This window comes from Neolamprologus multifasciatus, chromosome 20, assembly GCF_963576455.1.
Source record: "Neolamprologus multifasciatus chromosome 20, fNeoMul1.2, whole genome shotgun sequence".
NCBI classification, from domain to species: Eukaryota; Metazoa; Chordata; class Actinopteri; order Cichliformes; family Cichlidae; genus Neolamprologus; species Neolamprologus multifasciatus.
In genome coordinates, this window is record NC_140458.1 from 13,981,959 (window position 1) to 13,999,943 (window position 17,985).

Consider the following 17,985-nt stretch of genomic DNA (forward strand, 5'->3'; position numbering starts at 1 on the left):
TGTATCTTGTTTTTTTACTGCAAGTCTGCACACATTGTTTCTGTTTCTCTTCCTATTGCATTGAGGATGCAAAAGGCACAAGAACTTCCCTCCAGGTTAATGAAGTTCTCATTGTATATTCATAGTAATCTAGTTTTTAGTCAAAACCACAGGGAGCCAGTGGAGAGAAGTAAAAACAGCAACAACAGCAACAACAAAATGCCACCTGGTGTAGGCAAAAAATAAAATAAACATAAAACTTAATTTTATGATAATATCTCCTTATATTTTGGACCTGAAAATGTACATCAGAGTGGTGAGAAAGACCTAGTTTTTCATGTTTTTAAGGAAATTGTACACTGCAAACCCAAAGAAGTTAGTAGAACTTAAAAGTTGAAGCTTATCACACCTCCAATATTTTGACTACATTTGACTAAAATAAAAGTAAAATGATTAATAATTAAATTAAAAAATACTTAGCAAATCAACCCAAGTGACAAATAGAGAGGGATGGTTTGGATATGTGCAGAGGTGGGATAGTGGATCTTGAAGATTGAGTTCTAAGGCAGGAGAAAAGAAAGAGGAAAGCAAAAACCTAAGACAACGTGGGCTAATGCTAGAATTCAAAATCTCAGTTTGATGTTCATGATAAAGCTCTTTCATTTGTGAATTTTAAAAAAAATTCAGCCAAAACTTACCTGTATAGTATTTGCAAAAAAAATCATCGGTCCAATAAGACTGCTGTCAAGTCTGGCGTAGAATGTGTTGGGCATGCTCTGTTTGAACCCTTTTGAAGGTGGATCACTGAGTGCACTTAAAAAAAAATACATATAACCAAAAACAAAAATAATTTGTTAAACCTTGCATAATATTAGTCCAGGAAGAGCAACTGATAAAAGACAGACATTTTACTTTTACTCCATTGTCTTTTCTCAGAATCTAAACCAATCCAGCTGTTATATCACACTAAAGACTAATGTCAGTTATGTTTGGGGTCAAATAAACCCCAGAAATCAAACCCTTCCAAAGAGGTCTGCCAATTAAATTTAAATAAATTAGTAAAATTAAATTCTATTTTTTTAAGTAGCAGGTACTTGTGAAAGTGTTACATTACTTATATTAAGTACTTTGAGTATTTGGTTTTACAATGTACATAAAAAGAATATACAATTAAATCAAGATGGCTTGTTTTGTGAAGAAAATCAGTTTTAAAAAATATTTTTGCAAAACTATAGCACCTAGTGTTAAATATATACCCGCTTTATTATTCAGATCAATCATTGTGTTTCATAGATGTTCTATTTCCTCCAAATAACAGCTATAGTGACTTTGTACACGACTGCACGGAGCCTTGATTTTAGAACTGACAAATGACATCAGATCTATACATCAGAGTTAAAATGAGAAACTATGCAAATTTAATGAAATGAAATACACAGATGGGTTTATTTTGGCTGTGATGGCTGGAAACATTACTGATGATATGAACAGTAACAGTATGGTGTATTTTAAACCGCGCACAGGACATATGTGCAATATATATATATATATATACACAAAACAGTCAGACACATGCAACAACTACTGGGGCTTCAGAAATAGTACCATACAAGGGGCTAGACCTAAGAGACTAATTTCAAGATCTACTAGAAACTGACCAAGAAGCTACTGAGCTAAATAAGTTATTATTCATATTATTAGTATTATAAAAAGTATACTCCTGACATCTTACAAAAACATTTAGTGATGTGTCTGGAGTCAATAATAATTTTAAATTACCTTCTACAGTTGTATTTTTTTTTCTACAAATTGTGGCTTAACTTTGTATGAATGCATTTTATTTTATTTTTTTACATTTAAGGTACTCTGCATAGGCAGACTCAAATCATACCTTCTTTATGACCTAATTTCTAAAGACTTTTTTTTTTTTTAAAGCCACCGTTATGCCTATAATAATAATTTACCCACACTATTTTAGTATAGGGACGATTGAATGTGTATGTATAAAATCCCATGTTTCTATGGTAGGCCTTACACTCTAATAAACATGTGTAGGGGTAGCACATGCAAAGTTGTAGCCCCGAACAGGTGAATAAATCCAAATTTACATCTTCTTTGATTTTTGCTTTCTGGATTTTACTTTTTTAAAATCATGATTTGCGTAACATAAATGACAAATCCAGCAGTAGTGTCACCTAGAACAATTGTGCTACGTAAACTCAGTCTTCAACTTTATGAGCGGGTCTGCAGAAAGTCCAGTGATGCTCCACCGTGTTCTCATTGGCACGCTCACTCATGTGATGCACGCGTGTGTTCCGAATGGTGAAGCCCTGTTTCATTATGTAGTCCATCAGGTGAACCCTTAGGGACACCTCTTGGTGATAGTCACATGGTCCAAAGGTGAATGACACTTGGCAGTCTCTGGTGTCCATCATGTGTTTGTTCCACTTGGTAAAGTTGTTAGAAATACCTTCTAGCAGGGCATGAACCTTAGTAGTTATGGTTAGCTGCGTGATAATAACAGCAACGGGGTTTGAGTACTTTGACAGTTTCCGAGTGCTGGAGAGCTCCACGACCTGCTCAAAGATGTCAGGAGGGTACAGCGGCTTTGGATCGTTGAGGCACTGGATCAAAGGTTCGATCTGGTAGAAGTCCGCCTCTTTCCTCAGGAGGTCCGTCTCTGTGAAGTCCAAAGGAAGGGTAAGCTCAGATGTCCGCAGGAAGTTCAGGATGTACCGGAAAAGTGTTCCATCCCGGTCGATGAAGTAATTCCCTTGGGAATCGCGGGTTGTAGGGAAATCTCCTCGGAACATGGCTCCCAGCATGGAGTCTGGATAGCGCTGCAGCGTGGATAAACTGGTGGTGTATAGGTGGCCTCCCACGTTCAAGGTAACAGGAGTAGTCATCTAAAAGAAAAGAAAAACCTGTCAAGCTCATGCTATTGGAACTAGATGTATACACACACACACACACACACACACATATATATATACACATATATATACATATACATACATATATACATACATACATATACATACATATATACATACATATATATACACATATATATATATACACATATATATATATACACACATATATATATATACACACATATATATATACACACATATATATACATATATATATATACATATATATATATACATATATGTATATATGTATATACATATATGTATATATGTATATACATATATACATATATGTATATATATATATACATATATGTATATATATATATACATATATGTATATATATATATATACATATATGTATATATATATATACATATATGTATATATACATATATGATCATATATACATATATATATATATATATGTATATATATATATGTATATGTATATATGTATATGTATATATGTATATATATATATGTATATGTATATATGTATATATACATATATATATACATATATACATATACATATATACATATACATATATATATATACATATATACATATACATATATACATATATATATATACATATATATATATACATATATATATATATATATATATATATATATATATATATATATATATATATATATATATATATATATATACATATATATATGTATATATGTATACATATACATATATATACGTATATATACATGTACATATATATACGTATATGTACATATACATATACATATACATATATATATTTGCACACACAGTACCAGCTACTGTGTGTGCAAACCTGGTAAAGACCTATAGTAAACGTTTGACCTCTGTTATTGCCAACAAAGGTTATGTTACAAAGTATTGAGTTGTATTTTTGTTATTGACCAAATACTTATTTTCCACCCTGATTTACGAAAAAATTCTTTACAAATCCTACCATGTGAATTCATGGATTTTTTTTTTCACATTCTGTCTCTCACAGTTGAAGTGTACCTCTGGTGCAAATTACTGACCTCTGTCATCATTTTAAGTGGGGGAACTTGCACAATCGGTGGCTGACTAAATACTTTTTTGCCCCACTGTACATATATACATATACATATATATATATAAAATTACAATGAAAAAAATATGGTAAAACATAATGAGTGGACACAATACAAGTCATTGAATCTAGAGCCCCCCCAAAAATAAATCAAAAACCTTTTAAACATCAATCAGCAAAAAGGCCTCAGCATTGTAACTCATTAATGCAGGATTTGTATTAGACTAAACTAGTTTCAGCTAAAGTGGCAACAGAGCAAGTTTATGTGATTAATTTCATTGTCAGACACGTCAGGTTTCTTAGGTGTCTCTTACCCTATGGCCCCAGTCTCCATTATCCATTTGTAGAAGAATAGCAGCTTGGCCAGAACCAAAATAGAGAGGGAACGAATGAGGATCAGCTCACTTTGATTTCACCTGTGAGAAAACAGTGATATTAACATCAGCTGTAACAAGACTTCATATGCAGAACAAGACGGACACAGTCTTGTTCTAGGTTAAATGAGGTTTTTCAGTACAGACTTAAGCATCTGTGTGCATGCCTTTATTTATTTGAGTAAGGGTAAGCGTAAATAAACAGACTGTGCAAAAGATTTGAGTAGTGTTATTTTCAATGTGACTTTACCCTCTTACTGTGAAGTCAGCAGCCTGGGATGTTAGTAGATGCTGGGACTCTTGTGATAAGATTTTATTAAATTTGCATTCAGGAACAGGTGGAGCTGAAGCTCTGAACCTTAATCCCAAAGCCAACATGGCATTGAAGTGCTTTGTGTGCTCAGCACAAGTCTGAATTTCTAAGTATGGATTTTATTTAATTTAAATAAAATAATCTCAAAAGCCACTCTGCATAAACACGAGATGACAGGCTTTTGTTTTAGCCTCCACAGTTACTCGTGATAGTTGTTATATACCTTACTAATCTGGCTATTCTTTTGGAAATTCTGACATTATTCTTTTTTTACATAGTTCTCCAGATGTACCCAATCAGGGTCAAGAATAACAGAAAAGGGAATATAAGAATACGCTATCAAAACAGTAATGTCCTTAAACCATCATTAAAGTAACGAGATCAACTGGGGATTAAAGAAATACAAATGACAATAACAATGTTACCAGATGTCACTATACAGTATTTCATTGATATTCACTACCAGTGTAGTAAAACAATTTGCACTGCTGCGACAGAGGAGGATGTTAGGGTGCAGCAGGGTGAGATGGAGGAAGATGACCTGCTGTGCCAACCTCTAAGGGAGGAGCCAAAAAAGGAAGTGCTTATAAACACACACACACACATATACATACATATATATATATATATATATATATATATATATATATATATATATATATATATGTGTGTGTGTGTGTGTGTGTGTGTGTGTGTGTGTGTTAATTTAAAGGAAATTGCCAATTTAAATAATAAGGCACTACTATCCACTTTCCCTACTTGTGTACCACAAGGAGACACTTAGAGTATCTGCTTATTTCTGTATACTTAAAGTAATACAGCAAGTATAAGTAAGCCAATATTCTAAGTAAGAGAGTAACTGATGTAAATTATACTCGCAGAATTTGGTTTTATGATCTGCGCTTTCATCTATAGGCAAATAACGTACGCGGTACAGTCCTCATTCTTAATTTTCTTTAAGCAACCCTTAGTACTCCCCATCTCATTTGTTATGCTACTATAATGTGGCTGGTTAGCAAATACAAGGCTTGGTTCTATCAATTGCTGCTTCCCTGTTTAAATATAAACTTAACATTTCACGTTTCAAAGCATGAAAGTCGGGACTAAATAGCAGAAACCACAAAAACACTCAACTTGAAACTTAAACCTGGCGCAGATAAACACCCTATATAAAACTGCCCACACAGACCTGTTTTACTTACAACATTTAACTAAGGTGTATTGGTTCACTGCATGCTAGTGAAGCCAGCTAACCAATGTTTCTTTAATATCCAGTCGACAGTGCCTTTGCAGTATTTGCTGCCAACTGGCTAACAAGCTGCTACAGCAAGCCCCGAAGTGCATTTTTAAGTTCAGTACCGTTACTACATCACAAACCCAGCTCGGATACACAGAGCTGTGTGGCGTGAAACACAATGAAAGCATACAGTTTAACATACAGCCCGCTAATCTAGCTAATTGCTAGCTTCTGGTTAGCATGCTAACGCAGCTAGCATCCCATTAGCTGCTCTTACTACTAAGGTTAACGCCAGGGTCTTAGCAGGACCGAGCAGTGAGTGACACATGAGCTAAAACCATGCCTTACCTGCTCTCTTTCGTGCGCACTTGTGTGTTTATTTTTATTCAGCGACAGAAGCCTGTGGTTGGTGTCTAACGGTGCAGCTTGAGAGTCACTGATGTTTACCGCTGGTCGCACCGGGTAACTGTGCTCTAGTGATGGGTCGTTCGCGAACGAAATGGCTCTTAGAGCCGACTCTTTGAAGTGAACGACGCGAGCCGGCTCCTTATTGGGAGCCGTGAGTTTTTTTTTTTTCTTTCTCTCACCCTCTCTCTCGCCCTTTTTTCCGCTAAACTCCGCACACGCGGCCTGTACTTTACGCTGAGCAGAGGGGGGAGGGGCGTTAGTTACACTCAGAGCCAGAGAGAAAGAGAGCCAGGGACAACAACGTCACATTAGAAAGGTATAGTAATCATCCACTATTTTCAGTTGCAGATGATAAAGGATTGAGAAATCATGCAGGCCCATATGACAGAGAATGTGCATCTTCTTTTTGTTTTAATATTTTAATTTATATTTAATTGTGTTGTGGTTTGCAGTGTTTTGTGTTGTTTCACGTTAAATTTGTTTAAAAGGAAAAAGCTGAAAATGTAAAAATTTTAAATGTAAATAGTTGTTTTTTGTATTATATGATTTATTTATTACATTTTATGTGGAGTGAATAAATAAAGTATATTTATGGTGGCCCTTAGAGACAAAGCATGTACAAACTCCAAAACACGTACAAACTCCTAAGCATGTACAAACTCCAAAACGCGTAAAAACTCCAAAACACGTAAAAACTCAGAAGCAAGTACAAACTCCAAAACACGTAAAAACTCAGAAGCACGTACAAACTCCAAAACACGTAAAAACTCAGAAGCACGTACAAACTCAGAATCACGTACAAAAGACAACAGAAGTGCTCCAGGATGCTAGGGCGCAGTGTTGAGCTTTTGTTTCCTAGTGGCTACACAAGCCAGGAAGTATCAACAACCGGATTTGGTGTGTGGTAGTAACAGGTAAATGAACTTTTTTTTTTTTTAATTATTTGAATAAATATGAGTGCTTGTCTATAAATACACAAACAATACACACATGCTTTCAATTGTGTAATTTAAGTGATCTGGGTAGCTCTGTTTTGGAAGTTCAGTAAACGCTAGAAATGTGTTTTGGAGTTTGTACGTGCTTTTTGGAGTTTGTATATGCTTTAGAGTTTGTACGTGCTTTGTCTCTAGGGGCCATATATAAACATATATAAATAAAACCACTTTTTTTTAACATTAGTAATTCCTTTTCTGCATAATTTTATATTATTGTTAATGATTAAATAATTAAAGCAACAAAACAACCTGAAGAGCCGGTTCGGAGCCGAAAGAGTCGGGTCTTTTTAGTGAGTCGAGCCGAAAGAGCCGGATCTCTAAAAAGAGCCGGAAATCCCATCACTACTGTGCTCGGCTCCGGGTTAAACCAAGACTGCGCACACAAGGAGGATCAAGGAAGAGAAGGAGGGAGGTCCTGGTGCAGCTGCAGGCGCCTCTCAGTGAATCACACTAACACATAAACGCATGGTCGTTTTATTATCGTCATGCAGCTTGTGTTACAACAGAAATGTGATTCATTCACACTGAAGAAATGCAGGAAGCCTTCAATAATTTCTTACTATCTTAATTGTACATTTTTGTGAGGTGTCTGCATCTTCTATACAAAAGCAGGAGCACTTGGAGCATTAGAATAACAAGAAACGATGAAAAGTCTTTAGGTCAGGTGGCTTTCTTTGTGCCACTTCTGGCATTTTGCTGCAAGATGATGAACTCCAGAATGAGTCTGGCTGTCCGAGAAGGCCTCTCCATCACCACAGAGTGTCCGCAGTTCTCCAGCAGATCCACTCTGCATTCAGGCAAGGTCTCTGCAATCACTGCCGCTCCAAAGACATCCACCACCTGAGCAAATGCAGAATGATTACTAGTATGTCTATGACAGGGATGCCAAACTAACTCTGCTCACTTTGATCTTAAGTGGTGTGGACCAGTAAAACTCTTCTTTTTGTCAGTGTAAAGAAGTTTATCTATGCATTTAATCCAAGAGGAAAAAATAGTGGGAAAAAGGAACTTCTCTGTTATTTCATTTTTAAAAAAAAAATTTGTTACTTATTTACTTTGGTGTAGTATAAATGGCCATGGGGGAAGTCTTTATCAGTAGCCAAAGCTGTAAAATGTATAAAAATGCAATTAAATTAAGACCTTCATATTTCCCAAAGCCGTCCAGTGGGCCAGACTGAAGTCTTTCTCAGCCCAAATCTGGCACCCGAGCTTTATGTTTGACACCCCTGCTCTATAAAGTTTCTCTTTAATAGAAAACCTGAGCCACCACTTTCAGTGTACAGCACGTGTGCACCTGGAATATGAATCTTCAGATTAGTTTAGACGCAAAACCTGCTGTGTAATCATTTATGTACTTGGAGTCATTATGTTAGTTTACCTGGTCTTGTTTGCCCCATATCACTTGTAAAGGTGTGGTTATTAGATGCAAGTGGTCCTGTAAGGCGTATCTTGACTTCTCACCTACAATCTCCATAAAAACTAAAGAAAAAGAGAATTTACTGGAATTTTTCCACTAAACTGGAAAATACTGAAATATTTCAGTACAAAGTGAACTGACCTTCTTGGTAAAATGTGTTGTGAGGCTCTCGGACATCTACCAGGCCTTGAAGGATCTAATCAGCGAAAAAGTAGCTTTAACAAAAAGTTCACAAAATAAGCCAAGCTTTGAATAACAAAGCAATTCAGTAAGACGATTACTACTCTGTATTTGTTATTTTTATAGTCTACATCATAATTGCAAATTATTAGCGCATAAAACAACAAAAAAAAATGTATACTTGAAATGAAGACCTGACCTGCTGAGGAATTTTAAAGCGAACATGGGAGCACAGTTTGAACATATCCTCCATCTCCTCGGGTGTAGTGGGGATCAGCGGGATGTTCAGGGTGTAATTGCTGTGCTCCAGGTCCTGCACATGATTGTCAAACTTGGTCTCACATGGATGTCTTATTCCTGCAGAATAAAATGATGATTTTGGACACAAAATTAATTTCATGCTCTGTATTAATCGGTTTGCTATTAAAAAGGCACTATTTAATCTCCAGAGAGCCCCCATCCTCATATGGGGACAATAAATTGTGGCTTTCCTGCACCTTATCCTTTACTCTGTTCAATAATGTGATTTATATTTTGCTAAACAGTGTCTTTATTGTGTCTTGGCAGAAAATAAACCCATTGTCCCCACATGGGGACATCCTTTGAAAAAATAATTGTGATAAAAGTACTAACATTTGAATAATCCCAAATATAATATTTTTATATAATATAATTTCAATCCCAAATAAACCTCATAAAGTATTTTTACAAACCTGACAAGGAAATATTAACTCCAGCATTCAAGTTAATTCTATTTAAAGTTTTGATCTAAGTAATATTATTCTTTCGCAGTCCCAATCATTTAATGTTGCGCCCTGGGAAAATTAATTGCATAACGGGTCCAATTACAGATCCAGTCTTAGGTGGAATGTGTGGTTTATATTAGTAATTAAATATTATGTCTAGCTGAACATATTTTTTTGTCATGAAAAAAAAAAAAAGTAACAAAATAAGCAACCTTCACATTTTCAGAGCCCATATGCTGCAGAATGAGTGCTCACTTGGCCAACCAGTTGAGCAGCATTTCTCAGTGGCACTACTGGTTAGCCTGACCCATACCCCCCCCCCCCCCCCTTCCCACACACACACACACACACACACACACACACACACACACACACACACACACACACATTCCTCCTTAGGATAAACAGAAAACCACCATAAAAGAAACACTTTGTACATTTTAAATAGTCTTCCTCATGTAAATACACTGACGTTGTCAATATCTTGGTTTTTCATACATTGCATTGTTCATATTCGGCCGAACAGTGAAATGTGTTTAATAAATAAACTTACATTAAAGTTCATACTCACTTGTGTTGAGTAATTATGATAACAGCATTAAGTTAAATCCACATATATCTGGCATGTCTTGATGTGTCTTTATGATGTTGAATTATGTTCATTTTATTAGCCAACTTGTCAAACTTTTAAAATATAGTATGGTATTACACTACCCCTATTTTGAACAAGAAAAGGAATAAAATGAACTGTATTTTGTTAACCCACTGATTCTAAAAACTTTGAATTTTCTGTTTATACATCTTATACATCTTAGGACCCTACACTATTTCCATTTGATCACAGAGGTGAAGTCCTTAGTTGGAGCTCTTCCTACATCTAACTTCTTTTTCTGTTTTTTTGGTAAGTTCCTTCATTTCTTTCTATCTGTCTATTAAGAAATGTGAGTGCCTATTTAAAGTTAAAATATTCACTCTTTCCTGCATCCAGCCTCTCTTTGGACAAAGCACAAAAGGCTCATTGATGATGGTTTACACAGGAACACACACAGGTGTGTTTCCATGACTTCAGAGGACAGTGTACTGACTTTCATTTCCTAAAGAATTACCACAACTCTAAGCACTGATTGCCTAAACAAGTCTTCCCTCTAAAACTTACTCCCTTTTTCTCACCATATTAGAACTGAACCCCACAAAGTGACCTTGACAGCAGACGGATTTCATCACAGCATAGTACAATTGGGCTCACGCATACACAGACACACAAACACACTGACTGACCGTCTGGACAGATGAGAGTCATGCTACAGATTTCTGAGGGATAGCAGGCTGCGTAAACCCCGGCTACATTTCCCCCCATGCCGGTTCCAACCAGATGGAACTGTTTCCTGTTTAAGCGGATGGTTTCCACAAACTGAGAAGAACAAAAGACAAAAACAGAGTTTTACTGGAATGATTTAGGCACCTGACAAATACACCAACATATTTTAAAAACTATCTATTGGGTGTACCTGATGGATTCTTTTGACCTGCCCCTGAATGGAATAATCATCTATGTTGGTGCGTGTTGTCCCCTCATGGCCAGGCATGTCCACACACAAAATGTGCAGATGTTTTGGCAGATACTGGAGCAGCAGAAGACAAAAAAGAACGCTTAATGTCATTAATATGATAAATGCATTCAAGCCAAGAAAGGGTGTTTTAAGAAGAATTTCATAAACAGCACAATATGTATTTATGAAATCATTTCTAATTAATGTTTAAATTAAAATAAATTCCAGTCTTTCTCTTGGATCATGTGACTGATGGAGCATAACTCCACTGGATAGATGTCTGACTAAAAGCATACATTCAGCATTTCTTTGACAAAAGCTAGTTTTAAGCTGAGTGTTAGCCCCATGAGCTATTGGGAAGTAAAATGCGATGTCTAGTGTCAGTCGAACCTTGACAACAGTGAGCCATGTGTCTTTGTGAGCAGAGAAGCCATGCAGCATTAAGATCGAAGGTCTCATTCCAGGCTTTCCTCTGTAGGAGTAACAAAAGCGATAACCACCACAATCCGCATAGCCCACCTGCAGGCCCAGAGTCCCCCTCCAGTACCTGAAGACAAGCAGGTACCATATATGAGCTACAAAGACTTACATGCAAATTCAAATCTGGGCTTTCTTCGCTGAAATGCTTTAAAGGATTAATGATGAGGCAGATTCTTTTTCTTGGATAGTCACAGCAACTAAGACACAATAAATATCATTAAACAAAGTATGCTAGGTAACTAATGCCACAGTTTTCAACAATGTCATTGATAAATGAATATAATCCTTAGAGCACCTTTCCAAATTAGAAATCACAAGGCGCATGACAAGAAAGGGCAAAGAAAATCCAGGTACAGTATACAATATGTACATACACCACTTTGTTAGGCACACTTGTAAAACTGCTTATTAACACAAATATGTAATCAGCCATCACAGGGTGAGATGCGAAAGCTCAAACCGTACATCAGAATGGAGCAGAACGGTGATTAAGTGACTTTGAGAGAATCGTCAGAAAGAGAAACTATCCAATGAGCAGCATTTGTCTGGGTGGAAATGTCCTGTTGATGCCAGAGGAGAATGGCCAGACAGCTTTGAACTAATAGCAAGGCAGAAAAAAAAACAACCCTAAAATAACCACTTGTTTCAACCAGAGTATCTTTGAACATTCAACAGGCCAAACCTTGAAACAAATGGGCAACAGCAGCAGAAGATCCCATTGAGTGCCATTTCTGTCAGCTAAGGACAGAAAAATCACAAAGCTCGCCAAAACTGGACAATAGAAAATTGCCCACTTTGATGAGTCTCCATTTCTGATGTGACATTCAGACTGTATGGTCAGAATTTGGCATAAACAAGATGAAAGCATGGATCCATCCTGCCTTGTACTAATAGTTCAGGCTGCTAGTTGTGCAGTGGTGTGGGGAATATTTTCTTGGCACACTTGGTACCAGTTGAGCATTGTTCAAAATATTGCTACCTATCTGAGTATGTGGCCATGACTATCCCTTTATGGCCACAATGTACTCATCTTCTTATGGCTTCAATATAACGCACCATGCCACAGTGAGTGGGGTAATGGAAGCCAGCAAATCTGCTGTAACTATGTGATGCCATCATGTCAATATGGACCAAAATCTTTCAAGGATGTTTCCAGCATCATGTTAAATCTATGCCACAAAGAATCAAGGCAGTTCTAAAGGCAAAAAGGGGGTCCAGCCCAGTACTTGCAAGGTGTACCTAACAAAGTGGCTGTTGAGTGTAAATCAGAGATTCAATCAGATAGAAACATCATTAATGTGATTAAACCTCAAACCTCAAACATTCTGACAGAAACATAAAAATATATCATAGAATTGTATAAAATATAAATTGAAGTACAGCACAAGAAACCCATCTACATTACCAGTAATACACTTTAATTAATGCAGAGGGCCAGAGAAGAAAGGAAGCCAGAAAGGCCAGGATGGGAATAGCCAGTGTTCCTCCAGCAATAATACACAGGTTCACCACATCCAGATCAGCTGCCATGGCTCAACTGAAAATAAATGAACACAAACTCACGCATTGTCCTTCTGGGGAGAAATCTGTTAGATAAATTCCACATAATTTCCATATTTAGTTAAGACTATAAATAAAGGGGTGTCTTTAGGATGTGCATGTACACAAAATAACATGATACAAGCTGTAAAATAACTAAAGCGCGCTTCTATAACAAAACACACATGCTAAAAAAACTGTAAAAACTTACCTTTGAGATGATTTTCCCCTCCTTCTTTCTTCTATCTCAGGCGGGAGCATCAAAACTGATTTTGTTAAATAGCTGCACAGCACGCACACTCTACGACATTTATTTGTGCTATTTTTATGTGCAGAAAGTATCAGTGGTTAACTAATATTTCTCAAATGAAAAGCGCCTGTTGCAGAGGGCAGTTATTCGTTTCAGATTATGCCTGCTCTGGATAAACTCATTGATTCTCATCGTCGGGGTAAAATAGGCCACTCCATCATTGGGTCGATCATTTAAAGTGAACACACAGGCCAAGCTTTGTGCAGACAAGATAAATTGGGGTTCTGAATCAGACTTTAAACACTGAAAAAATTATATTTTAGTGTGTATGACAGACCTGTCTTACTTCCATCTGGGACGAATCCCAGAAATAAATGTGCACTTTCATAAAAGGTGCCTCGTTTGGTCAGATGCAGTGGCACTCACTATTTTCTACTGACACGGTTAGTCTGAGAGTGGAGGCTGAGGAAGGCCAGTCCAAACAGCCACATCAAATTACAAGCTGAAGCTTAAGGCTAAAACTGACCACTGGGTGTCATTATAGAGGCAGACTGTTTCCTGCAGTGTGTGGTAAAGTTTCAAGGGTCCTTTGCACAGATCACTGGGCGTCATGAGGACCTAACTTTAAGATGTCGTCAATTCCAGTTCAGTGGGGAGAGAGGCTTTTAGGGAATTGGATACAGATTTCTTTTGCAGATGTGAGCGACAGAATTTCACATCTTCGCAGACATGCTGCCCTACTGCATTGATGTTGACTCATCAGACTTCCCCCAGTGCTGTGTACATTTCTATATTTATTTTTCTATATTTATCCAATGCATAGAGATGTGCCAAAAATATATACAGATCAAAACATGAAGCAGAAAAATAAATCATAACCCTAAAAATTAAAACTACATTTCCCAAATATTTTCAACTAGATTAAATCTGCTCAACTAATAAAAGCAATAACTTTGCAAAGTAACACTGGGTGTGATTCTGGTTTAGAATTAATCAGCAGTGTTTTTCTGTTTATCACCTTGTGTGCATCAGTTCAGTCAGAGTCTAAAGGTCTGTGAAGCACACAGTACTGACAACTGTTAAATAAACAGCCGATAACTGCTGTTGGAAAAGTGACGTTCAGCTTCAGAGATCTGCTAAAAACGCCCGAGCTGTTCATTATGCTATGATTTTAGTAAACTGGTTTAATCATTGTGGTTATTCACAAACTATGTCAAAATTTAAACTGAACCCAATACAAAACAAGGATTACAGAGTAAAAAGGCTGAAGTTCACAGCTGCCACTCTGCTGCATCTCTGGTCCACTACAGATGACCTACATGCAAAGTAGAGCAGAACAAATGGACACGGCAATGCCGCAGAGGGGCTCGCCTTGCATGGGAATGATTCTCATATTTGAGTGTATATAGGACGGAGGGGATGCTCCCAGTCTGCTCGCTTTGACTACATCACGTTAGCCGTCGTATTCCTGAGAGGAATACTTGGTGGAGCAAAGCTGGCAGAACAAAATAAAAAGAGAAGCAATGTAGCGACACAAAAACGTGTCATGATGACACATTCACACAGGTCAGCTGTTTTGCTGGGAGCAATGACCTCATTGTGAAATTTTAAATTTGCCAATAGAATTGTGTTGAGAAACACTCGGCCTCATCCTTTACAGAGTAACTGTAAGTGTTTGAGTTGCTTTAAGGGAGTAACTGCAGTGAGTGTTTGTCTCCCAGCAGAAAGACAACCACACAGGCATGGATCGATTAGTGAAGGAGCTTAAAAGACCAAGAATCCCTTCATTAGAGCCTCAGTTCAGAAGTGATCAGTAACATTTCTTCATGGAAAATAAACAACTACTAGAAATCGTAAAATTATTCATTGCAAGAAAATAACTAATGGGGTTGTCTGACTATTTTAGAAGAGTATCTTTTGCGTACATTTTCTGCTTGTATGGTTTTGTGTCACGCTTCCATGATACAATTCAATAAAGTTGGAGGGGGAAAAAAAAAAGAAAATCTCAAAATCAAAGCAGCAGAGACTTCAAGGTCTGTACTCTGATGCTGAGGGTCCATCTGGTCACAATTTCTGGAACAGTTTGTTTGTGGTGGCAACCTTGTTTAACCCTGATGTGCTCCCACTTTGGATTCTAGGATGTGGAGGAATTAAACTCAAGAGAATCAATGGTCTCACCTGGACTAGCATCACACCTTCATTTGAGCCTTCTGTGTTTATCCTTTCTACGATAGACACATCTGACTAAAGAGCAGAGTGAAGGTTCTCCCGCGGTTTTTATACATGCACTTTGGCTTACATTTTCCCCTCCCTCTTTCAAAGGAAATGAAACTGATGAGAAATACAACAAGTTCCCCCACTCTGCAGCTGATTCATATCAGAGCAAACTGACTATATGTTTGGAAATGCCCTTAGCCGTAAAGGATTAACCCTTTAAATACAGTTTATGACACAACCTGTGTTGCAGCTATGTAGTGTTCAGTTGAAGCAGAGATAATCCTGTTGACATCACCAGGTATATTTTGTCAAAAAGTGGCGAATAAGCTGAAACTCTAATTTAAAAGAAAAACAAACAAACAAACAGAAACAAAAATGTTTTTCAAAAAAAGAAGTGAAAAAAGTGAAATCTATTAGCTCTGGGAGAATCAGGCATAGTTTGTCCTGTTTTCCAGGATTGTCTAATCCATTTAATCCTATGATCATGACAGCCTATACAATGCTGGACTAGTTATAAATGAGATGACCTATGTACTAGGATTTTTGTCTTAATTCCCACATTGATACCAGCTTTTGCTTTGCTTGTTGAAAAACAGGATGACGTTCAAGCTGATCAGTCTCGTCTGCCTCTATGCAAATAGAAGGTAAATTGCAGGCCGATGCCTGTCTACATGTTGACTTTACAACAGCGCATGCTTTTCAGGTGCTTTTCAGGTGCTTTTACCTAACAAAACATTACTCTCAGCATTAACCATTTTCTTTAAATGTCAACTGCAGCACATAGTGTGATAGAAAAGGGAGGGAAAAACAGCAGATATGAGACCAAACTTAACCCTTCCTGGATGACAGGAGCAATATCAATATTCTAAAATGCTACAGAGAAGATATGACCTCCGGCAATTTGTCTACATAAAGACAATGGATGAATGAATGGATGGATGAAGATAATGGTTATTTAGGAGAAACAGAAGCCACCCTCTACTGTCTTCAGAATGAATTCCCTGTTGCATAGATTCAACAAAGTTCTGAAAATATTAGTCAGAGATTATGGTCCATATTTGAGTACAAAATTGAGTACAGTGAACTCATCGCAATGTTCAAGAAACAAGTTTGACATGATCTGAGCTTTGTGACATGGCATGTTACCTTGCTACAGGCAACCATCAGAAGATGGGTACAGTGTGGTAATAAAGTGGTGGCCAACAACAATATTCAGGTAGGCTGTGTAGTTTAAATAATGAGCTATTACACCACTACCACCAATCTCAACTACTTGTACAAAACACGGTGGATCGATGCTTTCATCTCTGTCCATCCATCCATTCACGTTAGTTATGCCAATTCTGACCTCATGTCTGAATAGACTTCTTCCAATTTTCTTCTGTTCAGTTTTGATGGACCCATGTGAATCGAGAGATAAGAGGATGCTTTAGATGTTAACGGTGCTGGAGTGGTTTAAATCATAAATATACAACAGACTCCAATTTGTAATAACAAACACACACCCATTAGTTCAACTGCAGGAATGATCAGGATGATCAAATTTACTGTTTCTTAATAGTAGTATTTCCTCTTTTTCAAAGTTTGATATGGGCTCAAGAGTTGGGAGTTCGCCTTCGGAAGGTTGCCTGTTCGAGCCCCGGCTTGGACAGTCTCGGTCGTTGTGTCCTTGGGCAAGACACTTCACCCGTTGCCTACTGGTGGTTGTCAGAGGGCCCGGTGGCACCAGTGTCCGGCAGCCTCGCCTCTGGCTGTGGCTACAATGTAGCTTGCCATCACCAGTGTGTAAATGGGTGGATGACTGGATGTGTAAAGCGCTTTGGGGTCCTTAGGGACTAGTAAAGCGCTATACAAATACAGGCCATTTACCTTTTTTTTTTTTTTTACCATGTTGTGTATTCAAAGATGTTCTTCTGCATACCTTAGATGTAACAGCTGGTTGCCCTCTTACCCTCTGACTTCAACAAGGCATTTTCTCTGCAGCTCATCTTGTGCCCATTCATATGCTTGGTTTGAAATTGAGCGTGTAATCTTAACTATGCCTACTTGCCTAAATACACTGAGTTGCTGCCACATGATTGGCTAATGATATAACTGTGTTAGTGAGCAGGTGAACAGGTGTGCCTAATGAAATGACTATGTGTTTAATTATACATTTTAGGTTTCCCCATGCATGCAATAATTTTAGCAACCCTGCCCCGTAAGTTAATTTAGCATTCATGATCACAAAACTGAAATGAAAAGTTAAACAAAACAAACAAACAAAAACAGAAAAAAGCAAAGCAGAAACTAA

At 37.3% G+C, this 17,985-nt stretch overlaps 2 protein-coding genes across 3 annotated transcripts; both read right to left on the reverse strand.

The window, feature by feature from the left end:
• Positions 1-1,396: 1,396 nt before the first annotated feature.
• On the reverse strand, positions 1,397-6,400 carry kctd6b (potassium channel tetramerization domain containing 6b). The gene is made up of 3 exons (XM_085147448.1): positions 6,259-6,400; positions 4,301-4,402; positions 1,397-2,885 (listed from the first exon to the last, which is right to left on the reverse strand). The coding sequence occupies exons 2-3, from the start codon at positions 4,325-4,327 to the stop codon at positions 2,199-2,201; spliced, it is 714 nt and encodes a 237-aa protein (XP_085003574.1). The 5' UTR covers positions 4,328-4,402; positions 6,259-6,400; the 3' UTR covers positions 1,397-2,198.
• abhd6b (abhydrolase domain containing 6, acylglycerol lipase b) lies at positions 6,257-17,954 on the reverse strand. Of its 2 annotated transcripts, XM_085147444.1 has the most exons (9): positions 13,437-17,954; positions 13,092-13,223; positions 11,597-11,753; positions 11,165-11,278; positions 10,935-11,067; positions 9,110-9,267; positions 8,872-8,926; positions 8,692-8,792; positions 6,257-8,153 (listed from the first exon to the last, which is right to left on the reverse strand). In XM_085147444.1, the coding sequence occupies exons 2-9, from the start codon at positions 13,214-13,216 to the stop codon at positions 7,974-7,976; spliced, it is 1,023 nt and encodes a 340-aa protein (XP_085003570.1). In that variant the 5' UTR covers positions 13,217-13,223; positions 13,437-17,954; the 3' UTR covers positions 6,257-7,973. The 2 variants fall into 2 exon arrangements, with proteins under 2 accessions (XP_085003570.1, XP_085003571.1); XM_085147445.1 differs by lacking the exon at positions 13,437-17,954 and having other exon boundaries at positions 13,092-13,430.
• Between the last annotated feature and the right edge of the window lie 31 nt (positions 17,955-17,985).

Coding starts and splice junctions, on each gene's coding strand:
- kctd6b (XM_085147448.1), bottom strand. CDS start 4,327: ATGGATAATGGAGACTGGGGCCATAGG. Junction 2,886..4,300: donor ATGGAGACTGGGGCCATAGG/GTAAGAGACACC, acceptor CTTTTCTTTTAG/ATGACTACTCCTGTTACCTT.
- abhd6b (XM_085147444.1), bottom strand. CDS start 13,216: ATGGCAGCTGATCTGGATGTGGTGAACCTGTGTATTATTGCTGGAGGA. Junction 9,268..10,934: donor GACTCTCATCTGTCCAGACG/GTCAGTCAGTGT, acceptor TTTATTCTGCAG/GAATAAGACATCCATGTGAG. Junction 8,154..8,691: donor TATGGGGCAAACAAGACCAG/GTAAACTAACAT, acceptor GCATTTGCTCAG/GTGGTGGATGTCTTTGGAGC.